The sequence below is a fragment of the Perna viridis genome, chromosome 2 (genome assembly GCF_037379345.1).
Source record: "Perna viridis isolate PV_CMFRI_1.1 ecotype Kerala chromosome 2, ASM3737934v1, whole genome shotgun sequence".
Taxonomy (NCBI): domain Eukaryota; kingdom Metazoa; phylum Mollusca; class Bivalvia; order Mytilida; family Mytilidae; genus Perna; species Perna viridis.
This window is the reverse complement of record NC_142446.1, coordinates 18,532,815-18,544,888: the sequence shown is the minus strand read 5'-3', so window position 1 is coordinate 18,544,888 and position 12,074 is coordinate 18,532,815. Positions and strand designations below refer to the sequence as shown.

The window sequence follows — 12,074 nt, the reverse complement described above, 5'->3', positions numbered from 1 at the left end:
AACTTAACAACAGATAGTACGGATCTTCCATTCGGAATACCTTATTATTTTCCTTTTCCTGGACATTTTAGCAGACGATGACAGATATAACTTGAAGAAACATGAAAATTTATCTACCAGGATACTATCTTCGTAGTCTAAGGAATCAGCCATTGGTTGAAATAAATGCCGATGATATATGTTCCACAATACAGGTTCATTGAATTTATGCAGAGAGTAAATTTCCCCTTTGTTTCTATAATCTATGCAAAATCACATTTTTTTCTAGAACTAATATTTAAAACTTTAATTCTTAATTATTTTTCATGATTTGTACATACAGTAAGAAAAAAATATCAGAACTTTTACTGTTTATTTTGTTCTGTGCTAAGGGGGCCTGGTCTTCATTTTCTTTAGGGAACTCAAGATTTCCCAAGTTTACATTAGGGGACCCACCTCATAAATAGCATATTATCACGCGAGAAAATTTGACTGAATGTGGAGTTTACTTGTATGTTGTATGAAATTTATCCATTTCATTTACTCTTATACACACAAGACACTAATTAGTCACTATTTATGGGAGTCCCCTAAAGTAAATGATCCCTATAATTAGTGTACTTTAAGGGACCCACAACATACATACAGGATATGAAATACACACAAGACACTATTTATGAGAGTCCCATAAAGTAAAGAAAAACTTAATCTATTCACTTTTTGAAGCCATACCAGAGTCCCTTAAAGTACACTAAGGCTGAGGGCCAGGCAAATTTAGTGGGATCAATATATTTATTTCTTGAAATTTTGCAGTCTGAAAATTTATTTTCAGCTACAACTTCATCTACTTTGTTACTTTGTTACTGTGATGATCTGTCCTCTTCTCCTTATGGTGAGGACCTCAGTCTCTTTTTAAAACTTTCTAGAGAGGGAGTGGCAACAGTAGAGGAAGGAATCAAGTTCAATGAATGCACAAATCAACTGAAAAAAAGTATTTCTAATGTCTGTTCTAGACCAGTGTTTCAATTATTTGTTGTTATTTGATATCTTGTGTTGGATTCTTTCAGTTCCAAGAGATAATCAAAATTAGATGAACATTTTTGTAGGTTTTGCACATATCTTGTTGTCATCTTCTAAGTTGTAAAGTTTCTAAATTGAATGAATCATTAGTAGGTGAACACACTGCACCTCTGTACTCTCTCTTGAAATGACTTTTCATAAATATGGTAACCAAGTTCTTGATTTGTATTCTAAAATTGAATGCATTATTGATTTATAAAGTATTGATACTTTCTCAGATATTAAGTTAATAAAAAATCTCTTTATTAGACCTAATTAATGTTGGTTTGCTTTCTTCAAGACATTTGAAATATGACATTCAGAGTACAAGTCATTGGAAATACCCAGTTATAATTAAAGCACCTAAATCAGTTTGACAGTCTTCCTCTGATAACAGAGTACCATTTAAACTGTAACTGTATAAAAATTAAGTCATAATTCTCATGATCAGGGCAAGATTTTTTATTTCTATTTCCCTGCATGAATGCAGTATCTGGATTGAGGTCAGAAAATTTATTTTCTAGTAGCTAAGAGGGGCCAAATATTTATTTTAAACTTTTTCAGGGCCACACTATTTATTTACTAAAACATCCAGCCCCACCCCTGGCTTCATATCATATGAATCATATGGTTGTCCCCTTCTAAACTTTTATTGATTGCTTGCACATTCAAGACCAATTTTTTTTGTTTTGCAAATTTTGGCCACAAATATCATGCAGCAGTAATTTAAAATTTTGTGTGCAAGCATCTTCACCTTAGTGGGATTTTCATTCTGAAAGCTTTTTGTTTTGGTTGTACAACTTCCTGTTTGCAAGGCTATTTTTTTTAGGGTTTTGTAAACTTTTGTCCTGAAATCATGGGATTAATGGTTTGAAATCATAACTTCAACTTGATATGGTTTATTGTGTATTTAAGCTTTTTGGTTGGTTTTACATCATGCAACTATTTGTCTTAATTGCAGAACAGTTTTGTTGCTTTTTGCATATGGTTATGTTTATAGGACCTTAACCCTTGGCTAGCAGAGATGAGCAACCTAAGTTAGAATGCTTTGAACTCAGAATTGAAATTTATAGGCATGGAAGTGGCTTACAGATTTGGTTTGAAGCTTCAGTTTGATTGATAGTGTTGTGTGTGAGACTTTCAGGTTATACCTGTTTAATGTCTTTTGAGTAGGAAAGGTGAAAAATTATATGGACACAAAAACCATTCAGTTGACAGGGTAATTTAAAGGATCAAATATTATTACACTAAGAACCTTTGATAAATGTTACATGTGAAATTACAGGTTCATCAGATTGAAGTCCAGCAGACAAGAAAAAGGAAAAATCTCAGACTTTTTGAACAACTAAGTAGCCAAAACAAGTTGTTGACTGAACAAAAAAAGAAGTCAACTTCCAATCCAATTGGTGTACCATTAGTTCAGGAGTTTATTAGAGAATCAAATGGAGAAGAAATCAGTACTAAAGAGAATGCAGATGCTTGTATCAGTTTGTTGCAAACTAAAAATGAACAAGAAAGTAGCACACAGGGTCAATCCAATGATCATTCACCTGTGTCAGATCACCAATCAAGTATAATAGATCCCATATTTTCCCAACCTTTGCTTGTTAAAACAGAATGCCAGAAAGTTACATCAATACAAGTACCTTTGTCATCAAGTACAAGCAGCTATCCTGCATTTTATTCAACATCTGAATCTCGCCTCCCCAAGGCATTTAAAGCAAAATTAAAAAAGAACTTGATAAACTCAGCATTGAAAACACCAAAAATTAATCCTGTGAGAATCACTAACCTCAGTTATAGTCAGCCTTCAACTCCAAAGACTCCTTTATTTAGATCATTCATTTGTGCAACACCTAGAATACAGAAAAGTAATAATGCAAGGTATCTAATTTAATTTAAGGAATACCCAGTGAATGATAACAGGTTATTAAAATAATATATTACTGAACTCACTAAACATAGTTATGAATCTTAGTCCCACTAATAATCAGAAATTCATTTGAACATGTAGTGATCACTCTGTCAGTCTGTCCATCCATTCGTTACAAATTTGTGTCCAAGCTGTAACTTTTTTGTCTTTTTTGTGGGTAGATAACCAAAAGATATGTCATGTACCATGGATTGTGGCTTATGAATTTGAACTTTGACCTGAAGGTCATATTTGTGTATTTTAGCTCATCTGGCTGAAGCCCAAGTGAGCTATTGCCATTACTTGGCGTCAATCGTCGTCTTTCGTCGATGTCATCTGTCGTTAACAATTTTTCAAAACTCTTCTCCTCTGATACTTCTTGACCATTTGGAACCAAACTTGGTATAAATGTTTCTTAGGGTATCCTCATAGAATTGATGTGGGGATTTTTGGTCTGTTGAAAAACATGGTTGCTGTTACTAAAAATTGAACATAGGGGTCAGTCAGTAGTTTTTCGCATATATCTCCAAAACCGTTAGGTTTAGCCAAATTCTGACATGGGGGTAAAAGTGTTCAGTATGACAAGATTTATCTGTGGTGTAATTTTCATTTTTCATAGGTATATTTGAATATGAAAGAAAATAACCATAATACCCTTGGGTTTTACTTTTGTACTTCTAATCAAATTTGTTAAAACAATTTTATAGGATCTTTTGATAGCTCTAACGAACATTTTTTCATTAGAATAACTAGATTTTTGTTTTTACTTGTTGGTATTGAATTTAAATTTTGTAATATTTTCACAAAAAAAAAGAAGAAAAAACAAATGAAAAATTTACACAAAGAAGCATTGAATGATCAACAATTGTTTTACTCTTTTTTTGTTGTTAACATAATGCATTATCAATAGATACCATTTGAGGCTTTAATATTTCCATTGTAATCATAATGTAATAAAGTAATCAGAATTACAGGGTATTTTGAAAAGTAATTGATTAAATTAAATTACATGTAATCAAATTTTTGGCTGTTTAATGATTACAATGATTACTCAAAGAAATGTAATCAATTACAGCTGTTTAACAATTACAATTACTCTCTGATAGGGGTCAGACAGTAGTTTTTCTCATATATCTCCAAAACCGTTTGATTTAGCCAAATTCTTTCAATAGCTGATATGATCCTTATTATTAGGACTACAAAAGGCTTCAGGGATTAACGTTGTCAGACAACTCCTTGTAAAAGTTATTGCCATTGAAAATGACAGCTTTTTTTTTTTTTTAGTTTTTAGCCAATATCTTAAAAACTTTGATAGATAGAAACTTTCAATTGCTGAAATGATCCTTATGATAAGCCCTACCAAAAGTCTTCTTGAAACAAAATTGTTGGACAACTTCTTGTTAAATTTATTGCCTTTGAAAGGCAAAATTCAACCAAGTGAGCGATTCAGGCTCATGGGAGCCTCTTGTTTTGTGACAAACTCATGTCTGGGTTTTTTGTCTTTCAATGTGTGCTTTGGATATTTGGCATGTGGGTCATTTAATGACAATGTATTGCATACCATGGATAGTGGCCTATGACCTTGAAATTTAACCTCAAGGTCAAATTCCTGTTTTTTTTGTGACAAAATGATGTCCTGGCTTTTGTTTTTTGATGTGGGCTTTTGATATTTGGCATGTGGGTAAATCACATAAAGATGATGTGTTGTGTACCATGGACAGTGGCCTATGACCTTGAACTTTGATCATAAGGAATATATGGTGTAATTGCTACAGCAGGACCCACAGATATGGATTCCATCTTTCCTGGGATAGTAGGCACAACTATCCAAACATGGTCAGTGCCTGCATTGCTGCAGCATACTATTTTATGTGTAAATTTTGTTTCTTCTTACAATAAACAACAAATTTAAAGTTATTAATTGTACCCCATGCAATGAAGTTTCTGAGAGTATAATACTTTTTACCTATCCAATATAGTGCAGTTTTCCACACCTTTTTTCTAAACACTTGCAGGTGACTTTTTGTTCTGCCCTACTTATTTTTATGGACATTATACATTTACAGACCCCTCCCCTGGACACATGCTATTACAGTCCTTGAACCTGGAAAAATAGGAGGTCTGGTAAGGACCATTCCTGACCTCATAATTTGTCCATTTTTAAAAATTTGATAAGCTTATTTGTAGATAGTAGTAGTATAGTAAAATATTAATTACAATCTTTTTTTGACAAACTGGACATAATTCCATGAATAAAAGTATTTAATTATGAAAATTTTACAAAGTTAACACAGTTTTAACATTTCTGCAATTTTTAAGATTTTTTTGTGGAATGGAAGTGGCCACATGATTTCACTCAAGATATTTTCTTATCAGTTGTAATTGTGGATCATGAAGCTCGATACCCATGTTGCAAATGTTTAAAGAGTCAAGAATTGCAAAGTTTGACGTTTTCAGCATATTTCACAGATTTTTTTCAATTTTAGCCAAGTTTGAGGGGCTTATATGACCATATATATTCAAACTATTACCATAAATCAATCAAATCAACTGAAATGTACATTAAAGAGTTTGAGAAACATTGTACAACTTTCTACAAGTACATTTTGATTTTGGGGCAAACATTTGCTCTTACCTGACCTACTTCTTTTATAGGAATAACAGCTTTCTGTACTTTTTTCTGAACCCTTGAGCTGTTTTTTTGGTATGTAAGTCTACCATCATGAGTTACAGATCAAGTTTAAGTTTTGTCTGCTCCTCTGATTTTTACATATAACAGTCCTAAATTTCACTTCAAACTTTTTTTTGGGATAGAAATTGACTTTGAAAATATGTGGGGCCTGGGGTATGTGAGTGCCCACTAAGGTTCTTTAATAAATCTGAAGTGCCACTTGACACTGCATTTCTGCCAGTGCTATAGAATCTTGAATCACAATAATGTTTGGAATGATATAAATTTTCCTACGACTGAAATCACCAATCAAAACTTGCATATGGAATTTGAGCCCTTAAACAGATTTCATTGAAACAGGTAAAAGGAAATAGAAATTAATAACCTGCAAAAGATTTTGTTGTTTATATCTCTGATGTAAGCTATAAACTGACCATCAATGTAATTTAAAAAAGAATTACTGGTACAAGTACTATAATTTATGCTTTCATTAATAGCAGACAGGAATAGGCTTGCATTCCTATAAAACAGGGATGTAAATATATATTATTAGGCTTTCTAAATGCTAAAAGTATTCGGTTCTCCATAAAAATGCAGTCTTTCTAAAAAAATTAAATCAAGTTACATTGTTTTTGAAGACAGGCACTGACATTGAATTTTGAACTCAGTGAAAGTCTGAGTATAAATGCTAAGATGAATCAGAATTATGATAGTATTTAATTTGTTTGTGTGTTTTTTTTTTTTTTAGCACTCCATCATTTGGACAATATGTTGCCTTTACTCCCATGTTAAATGAGGCCATAAAACTGCTTGACAGTATACCAGAAAAATGTGAAGAAAATGTTGACTTGCTGAATATCATTGGTATATCTTAAACTTTCATTATTTTTCATTACATAGTTCTATATTTCATTAAAAAAAATTTGGTCTGTTCATATCATAATGCCAATTTAAACATAAACATGTCCTGTAAATGGAAACATTCTTTTAAATTGGATAAAAAAAATCCCTTCCTTCAACAGTGATATAGGTTTTATACAATTTACTCTCCATTTTATAATCCTTGAGTAAATTTATCATATCAAATTCGTAACTCAACTGCATGTACTGATATAAAATCTATATTATGTGTTACAGATGATGATTCCAAGCCAGTAGAACTAGTGGATAAAGAGCTAGACATCTATAATGAAGTGAATGATGCAAATGTTGTAGATTATGTTTTGAATATGGTGAACGATTATCCAATGCAAGAGCAACCTCAATTCCAAAAGGTATTTTATATTGATCAATTTTATAAAGTTTGAGTCAAGACAAAACACAATATCAAGATTAATTCCATAACATTTTACTTAACCAAAATAAAAGCCAAACTGTTTTCATATTACATAAAAACAAAAACCAATCTAATATATTACATATGGTAATCTCATCAGCACAAACTTTTTAGAAAAAAATACTAGAGTGTTTCTGTGCCTCTGTTTAGAAAAAAAATCCATTTAAATCTCAAAACTGTGAAAAATTGATAATAATAAGAGAATCATTTCACTTAATATTTAAATTCCAGCAAATTTATATGGATCAATAAACAGTTTAAATAAGTAAACATATAAAAGGTGAAGTAAGTTAATAACAGGAAATCTGGAAAAATTTGGAAAATAAAACTGGTTAATTTAAGAATGAACAAGTCTTCCTACTAACAAACTTGAATACTAAAAATGTTTTTGTTCATTTGCATGGCAATTTCTAAAACACACAGCCAAGATTTCTAAAAAGTTCTTAATACAGATTGTTTGTTTTGTTTGTTTGTTGGGGTTTAACGTCTGAGCAGCAATATTTCAGCTATATTCAGACGATGAACATGAAATTGATAATAAAATGAACATGAAATGATGATGAAATGAAAAAGGGATGGGACAATAGGACAATGGGGTCAATAATTTTTGATTGCCACTGGAAATACAGATTGTGAGCAATTAATAATACAAATCAGAATGTTGCATTTTAAAGGTCTAATAAAAGCTTGTTATCCCTATTTTAAATTTGGCCTTTGGAACTATTATATAAATTAAGTTATCTACAATCTGTAAATCTGTGAATCTGATAAGTTGTGTATTTTGGCCTGTTAATCTTTTTTTAAACTTGAAGGGTTTAACTTGTATCACGTGTGTAGGGGACTATAAGTCTGTACAAACATTATTTAAAAAAAATATATTAACTAATTATAATGAGGAGCTGTTTCAACACTTATAGGACTATATATATTGCAGTTTTTGTTTAACTAGTTGCACAAATAGGATCTAGTTATATGAAAACAACATTATTGCCTTACACCTTCTGCATTGGCCGCATTTCAATTTTCTCACAAATTAGTGTTCCAGTTAAAATAACCGAAAGTATCTACATCTATAGAAACTGCTGTCCATTTACCATTCACATTGTTTTAAAAAGGCTATATCAAATCATCAAAAACCAAATTGCTAAACTCATTTCTGTTCATTATCGCAACCATATTTATTAAAACACATTATGCACTTCAATATATGAATAATTGTGGAGATTCTGAGCTTTACAAAAACATGGTCAATAAGATAAAGACAGTTAAATCTGGAATTACTATATCAAATTACCAATACATGTACAATGATATATAATTTGGTTTCCCCTAAGAGTCCACACCCTAAAATTACTCATTTAGGTCCCAAGGGTAGATTTTACCAAGAAGAGGAAATGTCATAGAGCTAAACCTGTCTTTCTTGAAGAATCAGAAGTATACAAACAGCAAAGAAGACAAAGAGACAGGGATAGAAGAAAGAAAAGAAAAGAACTGTTTGAAAAGAAGTCACCTCTTGGTACAAGAAGGGTAAATATAACTTAAGTAGTATCTTTTTTTAAATTGTAAGTAGATGCTATATGCTGTCCTAAGGAAAGTCAGTTGTTTTAAAAATGGGGCAAAGACAGAAATGGCCAGATTTCTGTAAAGTTGGTAAACAGGAAGTAGAAATGTGAAAGACCTGAAATAGCATCCCACAATATAGCCCATACTGAAGTTGCGTACCAAATATCTAATGGCTGTAATTTACAGTTACTGAGAAAAATGTTATGTAAAATTTTTCCCCACCCACCCACCTTGCATTCACCATTTTATAAAACAATTTGCACAAGTGTAACCTGACCAATAAGATCAGTTAATCATGACAAGCTCAATCTATTTGAAAAATAACAGAAAATCAAATCAAATCATAACTTCAACTTACATGTAGAGTTCATTACTACATTCAATGCTTGAGTAATTTTTTTATATTGATTTTTTGCATTTGAAGCAAAATATTCTTTCTATTTCAGAGTAAGAGAAAACTAAGGCCTCCACCACATGTGTAGTGCTCTCCAACAAAGACTTGACTGACTTGTTTATATTTAATCATGCAGTATAATAAAGAACTCCAATAGGAATGAATTCATTCTTATGTATTTCAATTATACTTGCAAATAAAGTGAGAGCATAGTGCTAACTGTGAAACTACAAATGGGAAAATGTGTACAGTTGGAATTAAGTAAGCATGCTTTAGTGTTCACTGAAAGGTCATTAAAATAGATACAAAAACTGTCTACAAAACTGTGATTGGTGTTTAGTGTAGCCTTATAAACTTAAAATTGCATGAAAAAAAAACCCATTTTTATCAAATGAGCAAATGCTTTAAAAGAATAATATATGTAGTGTATTTATTTTTAAATGCATCTGTCACAATTTATGTTGAACTATTCATCTAAAATTCTACACATTTATATAGATTTTTTCTGCAATTCAACAATGTACAAAATCTTAGGCTTATTTCTAAAGTGAACCGTGAGACAATTCATACATTTGTATCATAAACTCAATAAATAAATATCCATAACAATGATATTTTGAAAACAAAACAAAACCAAAAATATCCTAAAGAATGTAGAATGTTGAAAATGAACTCTTTCAATTTCATCAAAAAGTAGGGATGAGTACTCCAATGTTTCATAAATACTGACAAAATTTTGAAATTAAGCAAATTTAGATCAAGTATACCCATTTTACCACTATTGAACTGAAAAGATTTATCTAATGGTATTGTCATTCATGATTCTTTAATATGATCTGTGCTAGATTTCAGTAACTGCAAGGCTTTTAAAGGACAAAACCCATTAATAATCATTCCAACATAAGTTGAGAAATTTTCTTAAATTGGAAACTTTTCCATGATGGTATGGCATGGTACCTGTAGCCTTGCTATCGCACTTAGTGTTACAAAGATAGTTGTGTTGAAGTTCAACTTTTAGTAATATATCAATAGATTTTTCATAACCTTTTCCACATTACATGAAACATGGAAGACATATTTTTCAAGGCAAAAGTATGAAAAACATGGCCGCCTTTACTAAAAATAGAACGTAGGGGTCAGACAGTAGTTTTCGCATATATCTCCGAAACTGTTAGGTTTAGCCAAATTCTGACATATTAAAAGTGTTCGGCATTATGGGATCTATCTGTGGTCAAAATTTTGTGAAAATCTGTTGACCCATGTTGGAATTATTGCCTTTTTTGGAAGTTTTTTGTTGTTTTTGATGTTATTACTTTAAAAAATCTGCTCCTCAGAAACTATTCTGCGAAATTCAGATCTATGCAAGATACCCAAAGGAACATTCAAACCATGTTTGGTTCAAATAAGTCTAGTATTGTGATATAAGAAGATTTCGGAAAGCAATAACATTAAAATAGCAAAAAAAGTTGAAAAAGGGCAATAATTCCAACATGGCTTAACAGATTTAAATGAAAATTTGACCCCTTTGAACACTTTAACCCAAGTCAGAGTTTGGCTAAACCTAACAATTTTGGAGATACATGCAAACAACTTCTTTCTGACCCCTATGGTCTATTTTTTGTAACAGCAGTCACATTTTTTGAGGAATCAAAAATCCCCACATCGATTCTATGCAAGATACCCCAAGGAACATTTATACCAAGTTTGGTTCCAATTGGTTAAATAGTGTCAGAGGAGAAGATATTTGAAAGAAATAACATTAAAAATAGCAAAAAAAAATGTCAAAAAGGGCAATAACTTGGCTTAATGGATTAAAATGAAAATTTGACCACTGGTAGACCTCATCATGCAGAACACTTTTACCTAGTCAGAATTTGGCTAAAACTAACGGTTTTGGAGATATATGTGAAAAATTACTGTCTGACCCCTATGTTCTGTTTTTAGTAACAGCTGCCATGTTTTTCGACAGATCAAAAATCCCCACAACAGTTCTGTGCAGGATAATCCAAGGAACATTCATACCAAGTTTGGTCCCAATTAGTCAAGAGTGTCAGAGGAGAAGAGTTATGAAAAATTGTTAACGCCAGACACCAAGTGATGGCAAAAGCTTACATGGCCTCCGGCTAGGTGAGCTAAAAGGATTTACATTTGGACTATATATTTGTGTAGTGTTCAGAAACTGTAGAGAAATTCCAGGCATGAACCAGTGACATAAGGTATTTTGATAAATCAAAACCCCCCAAAAAGTCATATTTTGCCTTTCTAGGGTAATAAATCAAACCAGGAGTCGTCGGACATCTTTGGCCCAACTTTGGTAAGCTGTATCTTAAGGATTTTTTCATCAACTTAAGTTTTTTTTCCCTATCTATTATAGCTTCATGATATTGGCCAAAAATTGCATAAAATGTCATTTTTTTACCTTTCAAGGGCAATAACTCTAAGTTGTCCAACAATTTTGACCCCATGAAGAATGGCAGCAATGTTCTATTCTTGATCTATATAATCCTTACAATTTTTAATGCCTGTGGGGTTGTTGCCTTTTTGATATATTCAACATATCCATTCTCATTTTACCCTAAGAACGCTTGTGACCAAATATGGTAATAATCCACTAAATGGTTTTTAAAGAAAAGTTCATGAATGAGGATGTGAACAATGACAATGGACACCAAGTGATGACAAAAGCTCACATTGCCTGGTAACTAAAAAGTTGATTTTTTTTTTGGTGTGGTAATTTTAATTCTGTTCACTTCAAAACCCTATGAGATATCTGAAATCTGATTGAAAACCACAGGCAGGGATTTTCATAAGGAATCCCCCAAAAAATTTAAGAAGTTGATTTCTGTGGCTGTAGCCCAATTCAGTACCCTTTAACTCCACAACAATTAAAAATACATCTACCCAGTAAAAAACTTCAAATTGAAACAGAATTTCACAATGAACACATTGACATCTGAATCATCAATATCAGATCAACAAAGAACTATTCCTATCAATTCTAATGATAACACTCATTTTCCCCGTTAGCCCCATTTTTAAAATTAATGTGCCTCTTGCCATGTCCCTAGGAACAATGTGTTAAAATTTAAAAAAGATCGGATAAGTTTTGCCCGAGTTATGTAAATTAACTTACATGAACACCACAACTTACGACGACAAC

At 31.7% G+C, this 12,074-nt stretch overlaps 1 protein-coding gene across 2 annotated transcripts; it reads left to right on the top strand.

Moving 5' to 3' along the window:
- Positions 1–58: 58 nt before the first annotated feature.
- LOC148623912 (uncharacterized) lies at positions 59–9,078 on the top strand. Of its 2 annotated transcripts, none has more exons than XM_088566217.1 (6): positions 59–194; positions 2,324–2,922; positions 6,370–6,485; positions 6,759–6,895; positions 8,384–8,484; positions 8,967–9,078. In XM_088566217.1, exons 1-6 carry the CDS (start codon positions 102–104, stop codon positions 8,980–8,982), a joined length of 1,062 nt encoding a protein of 353 aa, XP_088422343.1. In that variant the 5' UTR covers positions 59–101; the 3' UTR covers positions 8,983–9,078. The 2 variants fall into 2 exon arrangements, with proteins under 2 accessions (XP_088422343.1, XP_088422342.1); XM_088566216.1 differs by having other exon boundaries at positions 8,320–8,484.
- The last annotated feature ends 2,996 nt before the right edge of the window (positions 9,079–12,074 follow it).